Genomic DNA, 17,978 nt, shown 5'->3' on the forward strand with positions numbered 1-17,978 from the left:
GTAATCATTGCTACCAAGTGGAATAATGAAAACAAGTTTTAGAGGACAAGAATGCTGGAAGTGTGCAGAATGTTCAAGAAGCTCAAGGGAAATCTGCAAACAAGGGCCAAAAAGAACCTGCTGATCAACGCTGCAAATTTAGAGCGGATCAAGTGAGAATTTGGGTTATGAATTGCAGTCATAAAGATGAATTTCTAATGGAGAAAATTTCCAAAATGGTTACCTACAAAAGAGAATGCTAGATTACCACTTTACCTAAAAGCTTAAGTTGTTAGGTTGTGGGCCAACAATGTATATCAAGCTTTAACACTCCCCCGCACGTGCAGCCCGATAGCACGTGGAGAGATAAACAAATGACAAATAATGCCACAGAATAAAGACGGGCGATTAGATTAGAACCCAGGACCTCCTGGTAACCAGAGCTCTAATACCATATTAGATTACCACTTTACCTAAAAGCTTAAGCTGTTAGGTTGTGGGCTAACAATGTATATCAAGCTTTAACAGAGAAGATGTGATGGAAAAGGCAAAAAAAAGAAAAAAAAAAAAAAACCACTTTTGACAGCTATGTCATGCAGAAAGGAAACCCCGACAATTGGAACTCCTGGATAAGTGAACACGAGTTTGTGTTGAGCGATGCCAAGATTTGTCAGCCACTAAAGATGGCAGTGTGCATGGAGGTTTGTTTCTTCGAACAAGGGGTGAATGGTGTAGTGCTGAACCAGTCAAGTATCAACTAATATTCCATAAAAGCCAGTCCATGCTTTGCCTTGTTAGCTGCAATAATAGTTATTAACTGTTGTTCTCTAGATGTTATTATTGTAGTCAAGTCAAAGTGTGTCATTTCCTATGCCCAACTTTATTTAAAAAGTTAATTTTTAAGTCAAGTTCCAAGTCATTTATAAGGTCTTTTGATCCTACAGAAGTTAAAAGCAGTTAGTCAATAATAGTCCTTTGCACATTTCATCTACAAGGCTTTCATGTACTTTTATTTTTGTTATTCCATAAAATGCAATAACAGAATTTTCCCTGTCCATTTTGCTTGTCAATTCTAATTTGGTCAGAAATTTCTTGAGATCTTGAAGTGTGGGTTGAAGATTCACCAAGTGGCAGCACCTTCCATTACCTCCATGGTTGTGTTTCTGCACGAGAGTATCTCTTTGCCACTAAGTATCACTACAATTTCCCATACTTTTTCTTATTTCTAATATGATGATCCTACATAATATTTCCATCACGCACACTGCATCAATTTTCCACACTTTAGGCCAATATCCTCAAGAAATTTCGCTGCTCTTTCCTTATCCTATACTGATCAAAACAGGCTATTAAGGATGAAACAAAAATTGTTAATGTTATGGGCTATATGTCATATGTTATGGACTATATGTCATATGATTGCAGAAAAGAGGAAATTGCAAGGAACCCCAGGTTTATTGTTGTCATTGGACATGGATTATCAATGCGGAATGAAAGCTCCATTGATTGTTTGGATGGTTGTGCACATGATGCCATCCTTGAAGAGCAAGCAAATGCAATGGAACGTAATGTAGAAGCTGTAGAAGTGTCAGAGCAGCAGGCATCAAAATTCAATTTTGGGAATTTTTTTTTGTTAAAGCTTGATACACATTGTTGGCCTATAACCTAACAGCTTAAGCTTTTAGGTGAAGTGTTTGCTTAGCATTGTATCAAAGCTATGGTGGCCAAGAGGTCCTAAGTTCTTGTAAGTGTTTTATTAGCATGGCATCAGAGTTATGGTGACCAAGAGGTACTAAGTTCCTGTATTCTTGTGGTTTTTATGGGGTGACTAAAATTTGTCTTATTCCCGTATTGGGTGTTATTTAGTTTATCATTTATTTGTATCTCCGCGTGCGGCTTGTACATGCCAGGAGTATTAAAGCTTGATATACATTGGCCCACAACCTAACAATTTAGTGTTTTAGTTAAGAGTGGTTGCTTGACAAATTCAAAACAAGAGTTTTTTAGAGGATGAAATTGTTCAATTTTGTGACAATTAGGCCCCAACCGTTGGATCATCTTCCAAAGTGTGATGATTCTTCACCTAACAACTTTGTCAGGAATGGGAATCTTGTGGAGGATTTCAATATTTTATTGTTGATGCTTGCATGTTAGCTGATAAAGGACAATGTGAAATTACAAGTTGAATAGCTCATCGAATTATATTCCCTGTTCTTGTTGCGCCACTGTAAAATGCGAGGTCTAAGTTTTCCCTAACAAAGGGAGTTTGATGAAGGATCGCATGCAGATAATTCCAGGTGTTCATATTTTGTTTGAAGATTTAAAAATTAGGAATTTTATATTAGTTTGCAGATGTTTATTTATGTGAGTAAATTTTCTGGGGTAATTTTATGATTTTTTGTTTTGTGGGGATTTCTTGTAATTTATAATAGTTTAATCTTTAGGGTTTCTGAGTAGCCTATAAATCTAGGCCTATGATGTAAGGTTAAAAAAGCTTTTGGGAGATTAATTGAGTTTCAAATTATTCTCTCTTACAGCAGCCTCGCTGTCCCTCTCCCTCACGTTTTCTTCTTCTTCCGTTTCCTTCTGCCCTTCACCTCTGTCTGCTTCTCTCTCTGTTCTGTTATATTTTTTGTTCTGTTTCTAACTCTGTTCTGTCCTGCAGCTGCTTGTCTCTTCTTCTCCCTTCTTCTCTTCCTCCTTCAACTCTTCCCCTTAATTCTTTCTTTCTCTGTTTCTCTGTTGCGGTCCTACATCATCCTTTGGGGGAGACGTGTTGTGGAGGTCACATTTATTAGTTAAGAGCTAGTGCCTTTGGCAACAAATTGGAAGTAGTTCTTACTCCAACATTTTCCCACAAAAGTTAGACACTAGTTAATTAGTGAAGAGTATATGAAATCTATAATTTATTTCACCAAGCTGCACATTACTTGATTCCTAAAACTTATCTAGAGAAACTTTGCTTTTTATGTGGTATGGTACAATTTTTTTTTTTTTAGTAAAAAAGAGAAATTCTTTTGAGGGAGAAAAAAGACACAAACTCGAGGACAAAAGATATCCACCTAAAGCATAGAAAGAAAAGAGACACTAGGCCGTGGAAAGAGAAACAACATCAGCTAAATGGTTCTAACCAATCTATGTGAAAATCTTGAATCAAGTACCCCTTGAAGCAACAAGAAAGACAATAGTCATGAGAAGAAACTAATTCTATTGCAAAGCAATGGCGAAGAATTTCTATTAAAAAAAACATGAATTATTTTCAACCAAATAACTCAAAAAATCAAGAAAAGCAACACGATTCCACAATCTTTTAGGCTTTTAGCATCCTTAACCCTTTCAAACCCTCTAAAAGAAGAAGTGTTTGGACTGAAGAGGCATGGACTCCACTTGCCTGGATTCACTTTGGTTCATAAATTTAATTGGTTCCTTAAAAGATCACGAAACTCTCTCATCTCCTTAAGGAGGGAATCCAGTCACATGTACAACGTTTTTTTAGTATGGTGTAGTTGATGGAATAGAGAGTAGCTCTTGGAGAACACAAATGCTTGAAAACGTCGAGAGAATTTCTTGTCATGCTCAGACCTTGGTTTTGTAGTGACAAAACTTCTCTCACCTCGATTTTTCTGAAATAAAAACTCCAAATTCTTATATATATTTCATCCATAAGATTATCTTATACTTGAAAACAAAAAGAAGCTCTAGGAATGAAAATGATAATGTGAAATTATAGAAAATACTATAAAAATATTGATACTATTTTTTCTACTTATTGTTTTGTTCATTATGAAAGTTGATTCTAATTGTGCGTCTCCGTGTGTATGGGACAGTCTTTAAGTGCTCCAAAACCTTTGAACATCCTAGGGTCAAGTATTTGTGCAGACTACTACTCCTACCTTCTCATGTCCAAAATTCGCTAAAAGGGTGCAATATGTCTTGATATAGATACTTTATTGGATTAAAGCATTGAAATTGACTGGCCTTGTATGAGTAAACCTAGCTCAAGCTCATCTATCTAAGCAAAGTGTACTTGCATTAGTGATTGCCTTCTACAAAGTCTTAGCCTATGGTTGCAAAAGCTCTTGTACTAGGTGATGTTCCCGCTTTGGTACCTTGGTTTGCCACTACTGGTGCAACTTTGATTTGCTTCAAAACCTTTACACCTCTAAGGAATGTGTGCTTTCTAAGGCTAGTGCCCCAACCTTTTGCTCCCAAATCAATGGCATATGCAATATCTTGATGTACATGTGTACCTTTCTTGCTTAAGCCATCAAAATTCATTAGATTGGAAATAAAGACAGACACATACTCAAGTCTATTTAAGTGCACTTGCATTATGTATCACATAGCACTTGCAAGAATGTCGTGTTCTAGGGACCCTTGCACTTGAACCTGAATTTGGTGCATCCTATGTAGAAGTTCACTCCAACAATGACAAAATCTCCTTCCCTCCCTCAAATCTTGACAAATACGCACTCCTATTATTATAAACATTGAAATATTGTTCTTATGCTTACTGTACTTCTGGTAGACATAGGAGTTTATTATTTTGATTAGTTGAAATTGACTCACAATGTAACATTGTAACTTATTAGGTTTTGTGAAAATATGGTTTAGTTTGTGTTGAAGTGCTATATTTCTATGAAAATAATTTCTGTTGGTTTTACATGTTGTAGTTTTATACTATTTTTTGAGAGTATATTTTAACTTGCTTGGATGATTACTGTCCCTAAACTTTTCTACCCCTACGCAATTTCCCACATGGTTCACACTCCTGCACTTGCTTTGTCCAAGTCCCCAAGGTCTTAAATTTCGATTTCAACTAAAATTTTGAAGCACTAAAAATGCAGAAATTTCAGTGGAAATTTCAATGTGAATTTTATTTCAATTTGAAAAATGATGGAAATTCTTAGTTAAGCATGGAATTATTTTTATGAAACTATATAAATTATTAATAGGCATAATAATGTAAGTTCGAGACTCATATAAAAATTAAATACATCTATGTTGTGTATGAGGTGTAATGGTGGTAATATAATGTGTATCATACATATAATATGTGTACTAAATATAATTGGTTAATATAAATGAAATTCAAGATCAAAATATAGATAATTGCAGCATGAATGGTTAAATAAAATGTTGTTGTAATTCAATTTTCATATAATTTCAAGCACACTTGTAATAATATATTTAAAAAGGGATAAATTAAGAGAGAAATTTCATTTTGCATCTAAATTGCTTGTTTGAATTCCAAGGAAATTTTATTCTATAGTTAAAATTTCGACAGTTTTCACCAAAATTTTAAGATTTCGATAAATTCTAGATGATTACTTGAAATTTCAATGAAAATTATGTAAGACGGAAATCAACTATCATTTCAATTTTGAGGGTGACTGAAAACGGAAATTTTGATGGAAATTTCGATAGTTTCGCAGAAATTTAAGACCGTGCTAGTGAAGAAGAGGATGTTCTCTCAAATTATTGCTCCTCACTTTTGACTTGAAACTATAAACTTGCAGGTTCGCTTGGATGTTGCTACAATACTGGGACTCTTGGCATTCTTCGTAAACTACAAATTTGAGGACATCTTAGCTTCCCCGTATGTATGTTCATTCTTTTCATTAATTGATTTTGGAATCCTATCTAGAAGCTGTTACAAATATTAAGGTTATTCAATTTTGTAGTAACCATTTCATGGAATCTTTTCATCATTTAGCTAATATTATAGTTAGATGGTGTGGATTTTTTTTTTTTTTTAATGAAAAAGTAGGGTACCATTCTCAAGTTGACTGGCAGCTAAAATCTTTAGGATTTTTTTTTTGGCTAAGCAATTGTAAGAAACGAGATTGTCAGCCAAGGGGATGTATGAGACAAAATATGCAAATGTTTTTGATTGTTCCCTTTCTTAGTGCATTTGAAATAGGATTTTTGGTGCTTTTGAGGAACATACGTGCTTCCTCTGGAAAATTTTTTCTTCAGAAGCTAAGGACTTTGGTTGTCGTAAGGATAAGAAGTTCATTTTGAGATGTGCTACTTTCTGTTGTTTGGTGTATTTGTTTGGTCTAGAATCCATTAGGTCTATTGATTTGGTTTTGAGTGGTGTTAGCTGTTTTTCCTTCACTTTGAGTTTTTTGCCTTTGGTTTCTCAAAGAAGTGCAGCAAAGATATTGCTAATACATTGGCAATTTGAGTTAGTTTTTCCTTTTTGTTGCATTTGTTGTGGGAGGATACCTTGCCATCTACTTCTTGTATTCTTCTTTTAGTCTTAGTAATAGTTCTTTGTTTAAAAATAAAAGATGTCAACCTAGGGAAGTGCCTATGAACTTGGAGTGGTGAACTAGGTGACTGGAGTGTGGATAGACTTTAGGAAAATCTGCTTACTTGACTTCAGTAGCCTTGGAATAGAAAAAGTAGAGGATTTTAGTGTTTGCGATTGTGGTGAAGAGTAGGATCACGATTAGGTGTCAACTAGGGGTAGATTTAATTGGGATTTAATCACAAGAATGCTGGAATAGATGAACAGGTAGCTAGAAGTTCTGTGCAGAAAAAAGATAAGATTTTATGAAGATACATAGGGTTAGGGTTCTATGACGATAAAGGCAGGCAAATATTTGAGGGGTGTAGGGATTTTATTGAGGGAAGGATGGAGTAGTGTTAGGGTTACAAAGACAAGAAAAATGGAACATTTTAGGCCCTTTTTGCTTTTGGAAAACAGTTACATTTTTCATTTCTAGTTTTCTGAATAATTCCAAGAATGCATACTAGTTTCTAGTTTTCTATAATTATATTGGAACACTAAAAAGCATTTTTTATTGTTTTCTAAATTTCCTACATAAATTTTGAATAATTGGAAAAAAAAAAGTGACATTTTTTGTAATTATTTAGGAATCTGGAAATAACGTGGAAACAGCCTCTTGCAAAAGTGCAAGGTAAGGCTGCGTACTATAGACCCATTGTGGTCCGCCCCTTCTCCGGACCCCGCATACGTGGGAGCTTTATGCACCAGGTTGCCCTTGTTTTATTTAGGAATCTAGAAATGGAAGATGAAAATTGTTTTTCACTACTAGACAGGCCCCTAAGTTCCATGAAGAGTGTGTGTGAACAGTACCCAAGGGAAAAAGGAAAAATAGAGGAAGGATAGGACCTAGGAAATCCACCAACGGTTCACAAGAGATCCCTTCACAATAACCGTGAAATTTTCATGGCCAAGAGAAATATAGATATGCTGGAAATGTCTTAATGCGTTCATATATCATAAATGAAGGGGAGCCTAAGCGCAATGGTAAAGTTGTCACTGTGTTGACCTAGAGGTCGTGGGTTTGAGGCATGGAAACAGCCTCTTGCAAAAATGCAAGGCTGTGTACTATAGACCCATCGTGGTCCACCCCTTCCCCGGACCTCGCATATGTGAGAGCTTTGTGCACTAGGCTGCCCTTTATTCATATATCAGAAATAAAAACTATTACAAAGCTTATAAGACTCCACATTACTTATCCCACTAGAACTCAACTTGCTTGGGAAGCAACTTCTGTACCCATACTACCCAACCCATGACTTACAAATGAAGTAGAGTCCTTAAATCTGCTTTTCCTTGATCCTTTAACTGCTCACATCATCAGGTCATCCAAGGCATTATAAAAGTAGCAATGAACATTTGTTTGGTAATTTGGTTATTTAATGGCACATAAGCTCCTCTAGTTGGCTTAGTAGAAAATCTTAAGACACAATTTTGGGAAGATATGGATAGTATTATACAAGGCATACCAGGGACTGAGCAAATATTTATAGGAGGAGATCTGAATGGACACATTGGAAGAGATAATAAAAATTATGAGAGGATACATAGAGGATATGGATATGGAGACAAAAATGAGTCTGGGGAGATGATCTTAGACTTTGCTATGTCATATGATTTTACTATAATGAATACTTGCTTTAAGAAGAGAGAAGAACACTTAATAACCTTTAAAAGTGGACAAAATAGAAGTCAAATAGATTTTTTTTTAATTAGGAGGGTAGATCGTTTATCATGCAGGGATTGTAAATTTATTCCAGGTGAAAGCCTAACCACACAACATAGAGTCTTAGTGTTAGATATATGTATTAAAAAATGGAAGAAAAAGGATAAAATAAACCAGTGTAGGAGAACTAGATGGTGGAACCTAAAAGGAGAAAATATAATAAAATTTAAAGATAAAATGATCAAAGATGGGGATTGGACCTTAGAGGATGTGATAGATACAAATACTCTTCGGAATAGATTAGCTAGCTCTATTAAAAAAATAGCAAAAGAGATTTTAGGTGAATAAAGGGAAGATTCTTGAATAGCAAAGAAAGTTGATAGTGGGATAAAGATGTACAAAAAATCATAAAGACAAAAAGAATTTGGTATAAAACGTGGCAAAAATGTAGAAACAGAGATAACTTTGAAAAATATAAGGAGGCAAGAAAAAATGCAAAAAGGGCCGTTAGTGAAGCTAAATATAGATTATTTGAATAGTTTGTATGATAGATTAGGTACAAAAGAAGGGGGAAAAGATATATTTAAACTTGCTAAAGCTAGAGAAAGGAAGAGCAAGGACTTAGGAAATGGAAAATGTATAAAAAGTGAGGATGATATCGTCTTGGTTAACGACGAAAATATTAAAGAAAGATGGCGAAGTTACTTTAGTAAGTTGTTTAACGAAAACCAAATAGAAGGCTTAAATTTAGAATTATCAGGAAAAAACTAAAAATATAAGATTTATTCGCAAAATTAGAGTTACGAAGTTAAGTTTGCACTAAAAAAGATGAAAAATGGGAAAGCTATGGGACCAGATAACATCCCAATTGAAGTTTGGAAATGCTTGGGTGATAACGGAATTATATGGTTAACTAATTTATTTAATACAATTGTAAAAACTAAGAAAATGCCAGATGAATGGAGGAAAAACACTTTAATACTTATATACAAAAATAAAAGAGATATTCAAAATTGTAATAGCTATCGTGGAATTAAACTTGTGAGTCATACGATGAAACTATGGGAAAGAGTAGTTGAACAAAGATTAAGGTTAGAAACGAAGATCTCAGAAAATCAATTTGGTTTTATGCCTGGGAGATCTACCACAGAAGCTATTTATCTTTTAAGAAGATTAATGGAAAAGTTTAGGGAAAGAAGAGGGACTTGCATATGATATTTATTGACCTTGAGAAAGCATATGATAGGATACATAGGGAAGTTCTATGGTGGGTTTTAGAAAAAAAATGTGTATGTTGTAGGTATACCGATGTCATTAAGGATATGTATGATGGAGTAATGACTATAGATGGAGAAACTAGAGAATTTCTAGTTGCCATAGGTGTACATCAAGGATTTGCTTTGAGTCCTTACCTTTTTGCTTTAGTGATGGACCAATTGACTAAGAGTATTCAAAAGGAGGTTCCATGGTGTATGTTGTTTGCAGATGATATTATATTAATTGATGAAACTAGGGACGGAGTAGAGGCTGAGTTAGAATTATGGAGAGAAGCTTTGGAATCTAGAGACTTTAGGATAAGTAGAAATAAAATAGAATTTATGAAATGTAATTTTAGTAATGATAGGAGGAATATTGGAGACAAAAAAGTTAAACTTGATGATGAAGAAATAAATAACACTTGTAGATTTCAATACCTTGGATCTATTATGCAAGTTGAAGGAGAAATTGAAGATGATGTAATGCATAGAATTAAAGCAGGTTGGGTAAAATGGAGAAGTACTTCAAGTGTGCTATGTGATCGTAGAATACCCTTAAAAAGGGAAGTTTTATAGGACAGTTATAAGACCAACTATGCTATATGGATCAGAATGTTGGGTGACGAAGAAACATAATATCCAAAAAGTAAATGTTGCCAAGATGAGAATGCTTAGATGGATGAGTGGTATAACATTGAAAGATAAATTAAGGAATGAACATATTCGTGGTAATTTAGGTGTAGTTCCTATAGAAGATAAGATGAGGGAGGGATGACTCAGATGGTATGGACACTTGCAACGTAGGCCTTATAGTGCACCTGTGAGGAAGAGTGACTTAGTTACTGTGGGGGGCAATAGAAGGGGTAGGGGTAGACCTAAAATAACTTGGGAGGAGATAGTGAGTAAAGATTTAATATCCTTGAATCTATCAACAGAAATGGTCCATGATCGTATAAATTGGCGGAAAATGATTCATATAGCCGACCTCACTTACTAAGGCTTGGTTTTGTCATTGTTGTTGTTGTAATGACACATAAGCTGTATTAATGAAATCAATTAGAAAAAGCATGCGATTCACATCATTAACAGCATCATACACAGACATGCCATAAATGTAGTTATAGTAATTTAAAACAGAAAGTAGTGGGACAATTTTTTGATCAAGTAATTAAAGCAGCATGTAGGATCCCACCCCCTGCACCAATCCATCCACCCAGCCCTGCCCCAAAAAGGGTAAAAAATAAATAAATAAAACAAAACAAAACAAAAAACAAACAAAACTAATACACGCATAGATGCCCTTGTTGTTGATTTTTTTTTCCTTCTTTTGAGAGGTTAAAGAAAAAGGGTATCTATGTTGTTATTTGATTTGTTGTAATAATGTTATGAACATGGCCTCACAAAAGCTGTCCTTTCGGTAGGATGAGATTGTGTTTCAGGCTTGAGGTTTGTCACTAAACTGTAAATTGATGATCTGCTTGTAGGAATGTTGGAATAACAAGATTTCAATATTATATTAGCTAGGTTTAGGCTTCCTGATGCGATAAGATATTAAAAAAGTAAAAGAATAATCAAACAAAATTGGTCAATTTTGACATCTAAACTCTATCACCTCATATTAGAGTAAATTTGTTAACTTAGGGAAATGATAAATTGTTGAAAATGATTTGTCAAATTTGTCAATCATTGAGGACTAATGGTTCATCAACATAGAATTTAAGGGGTTTACTACATAAAATAAAAGAAAGATGATAAAGATGAGAATTTCTTCTACAGCATGTTATGAGATTGTTTATGTGATTAAGCATACAATGTTAAGAAGATAATTCTATAAGATGGTTATGAGGTTGGCCATAGTACATGCTGGCAATTAGCACCCGATACGGAAGTTTGGCGAGGGAATGCTATATGTAGCCTTACCTCCACATTTAGAAAGGTTGTTTCTGTGGCATTCAACTTGTGAGCTTCAGGTTGAGGAGGGTGTGAAGTACATAGTCTTAACCCTATGGGTACACAGGTTGTTTCAATCACTTGAACCTATAAACTTCAGGTTTACATGCCACACCTTGCCATTGGTTAAAGGCTTGCCCTTAGTAGGGGTTGTGACTATGAAAAAATGCTCCCTCCCACCCAGCGCATGCATGCATTTGAGGGGAATGAGCATAGTTGAAATTAGAGCATTGAGATAAGTGTGAGGCTATAAAAAAAGGTAAGAATAAAGAGATTGAATGAGAAATGATGATACAACTTGTAAGGGCATGTTAAGGGGAAAGAAAAACAATTTGGATGTATGAAATAGTGATGAATAAATTTAGTGGTAACAAAAATAGTTACTCAATGAAGATAAAGGACATTGTGAGGACAACAAGAAGATGAGAGAATTTGGATTTATCCGATGGACAAAACGTGATTAATTCTTTCATAAAATGCCGTAGGACGGAGTAGAGAAGATGGTGGATCTAAAGATTGAAGAGAAACAAAGAGGGAGAAGAAGAAAAGAAAGAGGGTACTAATAGAGAAAGATAATGCCCAGAGAAGAGAGCAAAAAGTATCTCAGTGAATTGCATATAGAATGCTGGTTGATCAAATATTACTAGGCTATTATTTTCTTAATAAATAAAGCCATAGAATTTACTAAATCATGACCTAATAACAACAAGCTTTGAAAAACATAGGGTAGCTTGTTAGTCCTGAGCCTGATAGCTTAGGCTTTTGCTAAATGGTGACTTGACAAAATAAGATTACAATAATATCCTAATATTTATCCGATAATTCCAAATCCTTCAATCTTGCTAATGTGAGACCACTTATGTTCGTCATTCTTCCTTTGTTGGAAGAGATTTGTCCTAGAGTTATGCTATGGTGAAGTGTAGGCAACCACGTAATGCTTATGGACTTAATGTTATGAAGTTGATAAGACTAAAAATAATCCCCTTCAAAGCAACAAGAATTTATGCAGAGGTTAAATCTTGCCCCACATCATTGAACCTATTGGGAATAACAATTTCTTCATCACATTTTCTTTAAGACTGTTGACTTTTGTTCAATGCTTTGATCTTATTAATATGGTATTGATCCTGTTCAGCTACTGTCTTTTGACCTCATCAACACCATTGATTTGATTCTCTTCCAAATTCAAATTTATAATGCTATTCCCAACTTCAGATTCGACATTTGGCGGAAGTTGGAGAGGCAAGTATCGATAAACATTCATAGACTGGCCAATATTCACTTAATAATGACATTTCTTGTTTGCCCTATTCTCTCCTTGGTAGGGAGATAAAATTTCAGATTGTAATATGTGGAGTAGACATGGGAAGAAGGATTCAGAACTTTGCAGTTTGCATGCATGGAGATTAAGTCAATCAATTGTATTGTCTCTATATAAATTCAACTTCCAAATTTTGGATCTGTTCCCACATAAGGGGATTCATAAGAGAAAAAAAAATTACGATTTTTTTTCTTAATTTATCTTTTCTTTTATTACTATTATTATGATTTTTGGATGTAACACACAGTAACAAGCAAGAGTACCCATGATACGAAACAGTGAATGGTAAAAATGAATAGCTGTGGTGAACAGTACTTCTAACACCAATGAGTTATTAGTGAAGAGTACTGGCATTCTGGCAAACTACTTGTGAAAAATACCGAGGAGCAGTAATAATAATGGTAGTAGGTGATTTGAACTTTTGGGTTTGTCATGCAAAAAGGGGAAAAATGGATGGAGCTGGTTGATTTTTACTCAAATACCAATGAGAGAGAGAGAGAGAGAGAGAGAGAGAGAGAGAGAGAGAGGATAACCACACAAAATTCAATTTTATAATCCAAATCAATCATTTATTGACCCATTTATAAACCTGATGCATTTGCGAGGAAGAATAACTAAATAAGAAACCTAATACCACTTCCCTTATAAACAAAAAGACCTCACTAACTTGCCACCTAATAGAATACTAGAAGAAAACTACGAAAACTAAATATTTTTGAAAATAATTATAAAAAAATACACCATCTTAAAATTGATCCAATAATTATGTCCCCTAAAAACGATCAAGGTTTTCACATGAGCTGCTACCCTTAGTCCTGTCAATATGAATGTTTTGCTTACCAAGAGAAGGCCAACTAAAGATCTTTCTCCTAATGTGCGTGTGCTTTGCTATTGGAGTAGGGAATTATTATTTTTCATAGAATATTTGGAATAATCTGCATGTGTTTTCTAGGAGCATTGGGCTTTTCCTTCATTGGGTAACCTAAGTCATCTTTATTTTTATGGGTTTTGCAGAGTAGAGTAAGGGTCTTTGGAGATGTAAATTTTTTATTATTATTTGGGGCATTTGGTTGGAGTATAAAGCTAGAGTCATCGAGAGTACCGTCACTCCTACTTTGGTTTCAATTGAGGTGATTTTTCTTGCATTGCTTTGATGCTCTGCAAATGGATTCTTTAGAGGGGCCTCTTTGGCTAATTTGCAGTGAAACTGGAGTGCGTTGTTTTCGTCCATTAGCCTTGTGTGGTTAATAGTTACATTTTTGTTCTTTTCTGCTTTCTAATTTTCTTGAAGGATGCCTTATTCTCCTAATGTTGGACAGAACAAAGTACAAACATGAGAGAATTAGGGAAAGAAGAGAGGGATATAGGGGGAGAAAGAAAGGGAAAAGATAGAAGGGATGAGAAAAGAAGAATTTGTGAGGAAGGAAGATAACTAATCATACGAGGAGAGAGAGAGAGAGAGACAATGAGCGATTCCATTCACTTAATTATCGAAATTCAATATTGCCGACATCATGAGCCCTTATCTATATAGGCACCCAACAAATTTTGATGATAAAATAGCCAAAAATTACAAGATAACCTCCAAACTAATAAAAAATTACTAAATAACCCACAAATAATTAAAGGCCGTACCCAGTGCACAAGGCTCCCACTTTGAGTGGGGTCTGGGAGACGTGGATGTCGGCAAGTCTTACCCCCATTTTTGGAGAGGTCGCTCCCAAATCTCAAACCCGAGACCACCCGTACGGAGGCGGAGGCACTTGCCATCGCACCAAGGCACGACCTCTAACCCAAAAATAATTGAATATCAAATATACCCCAAAATAACAAAAGTATCCAAACCAAATAAAAAAAAAAATTGTAATTTTTAAATCTTTAAGTACAATATTTCCTATAATTATCCATCAACACTCCTTCACCTTCATTACTTTCTTCTCACAATAAATTTCCTTCTTTATGAAATTTTTTAAAAACAAAAAATTATACAATTACTAACCTTAAATGTCTTACTTTTTACTTATGTGAAGCCTTTTCATGTTGTCCATCATTAAAATAAAATATATACTAAGCCCTAGAGAAATTGGTTTTAGGAAGCCAAGTCTAAATGGGATAAATGTTTTTATTTTTGTTTTTTGGTATTCCTCTCCTTAATCCTTTCATTTGGCAGTACAGGCATTCATGTCTTTACAGCATTGAGTGAGGAATTTACTTATGATTGCATGTTTTTTTTTCCTTCCAATCTCATTGTTGACACCCTACCTTGTTCGGGGTCAATTCAGCCAATATCTGGGTTAATTTAGAATTAATTGAGCAATCAAAGAGTAAAACTTGAATCTAGAACAGTTAATTAGAGCCTTGCTCTCCTTTCCAGTGTTTTAGTGTGCAAATTGTGGTTCCAAAGCACTTCGGAGCCTCAATTTTATGTTTTAAGGTTCCTTGCCTACATTATTAGTTGGAATTGGGTGTTATCCTTGCTTTATTGGAGTTCTAATTGAGAATAGGGATAAGGGGCTGCCCAAACACCCTTGTTATTAGGATAAGGAAGGATTCTAAAAGAGCATATTGGTAAAAGGATGACTAAGTCAACATATTAGCTCCCTTTTCTCTATAGAAGGATAACTAAGGGTCAAGGAGGAAGGAAGAAGGCACATGTTCACAATAGGTTACACACCTTCAATCAAAGAGGGAGCACATGTCCATTATGAGAGAGAGAGAGAGAGAGACCGTCAATCAAAGAGAGAGCACACGTCCATTTTGTGTGTGTCTGTGTGTGTGTGTGAGAGAGAGAGAGAGAGAGAGAGAGAGAGAGAGAGAGAGCTATTAGAAGCATGTTTATATGATGGTTCTTTTGATGAATTACGTGTTTGAAGTTTCTTTGGATGAATAGATGGCTATGATTCAATGCAAATTGGGTATGAATTTGAATGGTGATAACTATTTTTATAATTTAAGGGTTTAAAGTTTGAATTTTTATTTCATTATTCATGTAAAATTGGTATTTTAAACCTTTTTCTTGTTTAAAAAGTCTTGTTTTTTCTTGCTTGAATCATGCAAGGGTTCTGAACATGTTAGTTTGGTGTTACTTGGTTTTAGCACAGCCGCACGAAGGTTAGGACTAGAGAGGGTAAGGTTTGAGGTAGGTTGGATAATAGGGTAATAAGATATTTTTTCTTAAGTTTTTGCTTGCACGGGGTTGTTGGTGGTTTCTGGGTTTGGTTTAGGGTGAAGAATAGGTTCAAGGAGGTCAAAAAACACCCTCAGAAAGCTAAGACTGCATGTCGTCGCCATTATCGCCAGTGACGGAAAGCTTGGATGGAAAAGGGAGTTTGCAGTGGGTTTGGGTCATTGTTTTTGGTCCTAGAAGGATCAGACGGTGTTGAGGGTTGAACCATGGCAAGGAAGGGTGGTTTCCAGTGCCAAAGAAGCTGGATATTGGTCGAGAAGATGCTGGCCACCGCTATGGCTTCAGCAAGTCTTTGGCATCCTGCTAGAGAAGATGATCAATGTGTTACTCTTTCTTGCAATGTCAACACATGTCGCGCACGTGTTAAAATAGACCACGGCACCAGTTGACGGGTCCATGTAGACTGTTCAATTAGTTGTTTATTTTTTAATTATTTTTTTTATTTCTAAAAATCAGTTTTTAATAGTTTCTTTTTGTTAAATGCTCCCAAAAAATGGGGAAAAATAAGAATAAAATATATTTTGTTTCAAGAAAACTTGTTATTTGAGATTTAAAAATTATTTTTTAAAAAATTTAACATTGTGGTGTTTTCTTCTTTATTTTTTGGATCTACTACTATCTTAGTTTTTTGTTTTAATTTCTTGATTTGTTTTATTTATTGAATTTTGCTTAATTTTTAGTTGTTATTAATTGATTCAAAATCCAAAAAAAAATTATGAATATTTAAATAAAATACCAAAAGAGTTCCCAAATTTCCAGTAGGTTATTTGAGTGTTAGGACTTTTTTGAGCATTGATGTGGTCTTAAAATAGGTTCTTAGGTGAAAAAATAAAGAAAGGGGGTCCAAGGGTGAGTACAACTTCATGTTTTTTTACATAAAATTTTCAGCTCATTTTCGGTAAATATGGTTGTTTATTAATTTCATGTATGTGGATGACATTGATTGTATGATTCAATATACCTGGATGGAAGTCTATGCATGTCAATTCGTGTCATTCAGCTTTTATTGAATACATCATTTCATGTATGGCATAGACGTATGGTGCTTTGATGTTTTAATGAGGCGATAGGTGGCATTTTTGAAAGTCTTAAACCAATTGTTGTAGATGAGATTCAAAGCTTTTTTGAAGTTGTGAGTGAATCAAATTGAATGAAATAAAAAAAAAAAAAAAATCAATCCCACGATGGAACTTGGAGAAGCCTTATGACTTTGACGAGATACTTGATGGTCATAAGGTCGAACAATATTTGAAGGAAAGTTAGCCTTATTTATTAAAGTGAAAGTTAAAGACCGTGCCTGATTAATGTTTGAACATTCTAAATTACCATGGTACCGTTCGAAAGGATGGGTGTATAGGGGTGCTAGTACTTTCCCCTCACATAACTGAACTCCCAAATTTGATTTTGGTATGTAGACTATGGACTATCAGTTCTTTGGACCCTAGGATTAGCTAGAGACTAATCAATTGATAATAATTAGGTGAACGAAACCACACCTAGGTGAAGAAGGTTAGTGGCAACTCCGTCAAACCAATAAAGTGCAAGATAACGCCCAAACCATACTCATTTTTGGATAGCCATCCCCGTCAAGGCCTTTGATCCTGGTCCGTGCGTGCTGACACTCTTCTCTTTTTTCCTTTTACCTTATACTTTTGTACTTATTGAGTATGAATTTCTATTTTCGGACTGCATTTCATTAAAATTTTAGTTTTTTGGTGCGGAATTTACTTATTCTTTTGCTTCATTAGCCTTGTGATGCATACCTTAATTTTTTTGTTGGCTGGAAGGATGCCATATCCTTCTTTGTGTGTTCTTTTTTTCTCTTTCTTCTCTTAACAAATTTCTTTGTTTAAAAAAAGAACTTCAGTTCATTAAGTGTTGATTGCAGTATTTGACTTATTTTTTTTACAGATCAGCAGTGCTTCTTGATGTGATCGCTGTCAGTGCCCTTGTATTATATGCAACTCGCGTGTTTTTGGGTTACAAACAAACATGGGATAGGTATCAAGTGAGTTTTATGAATTTATGATAATTTCTTTGATTTAAAACATTACCATGTATTTTTTGTTCTTATAATCACTTTATGGTGTATTTCACAATTTAGTATCTTACAGTGATTTTATTATTACAGCTTCTAGTCAACAGGACACTTTATGAGAAAACCCTAGCAAGTGGATTTGGCTCAGTTCATTTTCTTTTGGATGCTTCTGAACAGCAGCAAGTGAGAATATTTCTTTATCTTATAAATTTCTATTAAACACAGATGCATCTGGAGATGTCGACTTTGTGGTGCTTCTATTTTCTTGTTTTTTTTCATTTTGTTT

The 17,978-nt window shown here is 34.7% G+C and overlaps 1 protein-coding gene across 1 annotated transcript in view; it reads left to right on the plus strand.

Annotated features, from left to right (window-relative positions):
• LOC131155747 (uncharacterized) overlaps positions 1 to 17,978 on the plus strand; it is a 136,370-nt gene that overhangs the window by 103,102 nt on the left and 15,290 nt on the right. The window contains exons 9-11 of the mRNA XM_058109127.1: positions 5,499 to 5,578; positions 17,566 to 17,662; positions 17,786 to 17,875. Coding sequence (XP_057965110.1) covers positions 5,499 to 5,578; positions 17,566 to 17,662; positions 17,786 to 17,875 — 267 coding nt within the window. The remainder of the gene's footprint in view (positions 1 to 5,498; positions 5,579 to 17,565; positions 17,663 to 17,785; positions 17,876 to 17,978) is intronic.

Source organism: Malania oleifera, chromosome 5, assembly GCF_029873635.1.
Source record: "Malania oleifera isolate guangnan ecotype guangnan chromosome 5, ASM2987363v1, whole genome shotgun sequence".
NCBI lineage: Eukaryota > Viridiplantae > Streptophyta > Magnoliopsida > Santalales > Ximeniaceae > Malania > Malania oleifera.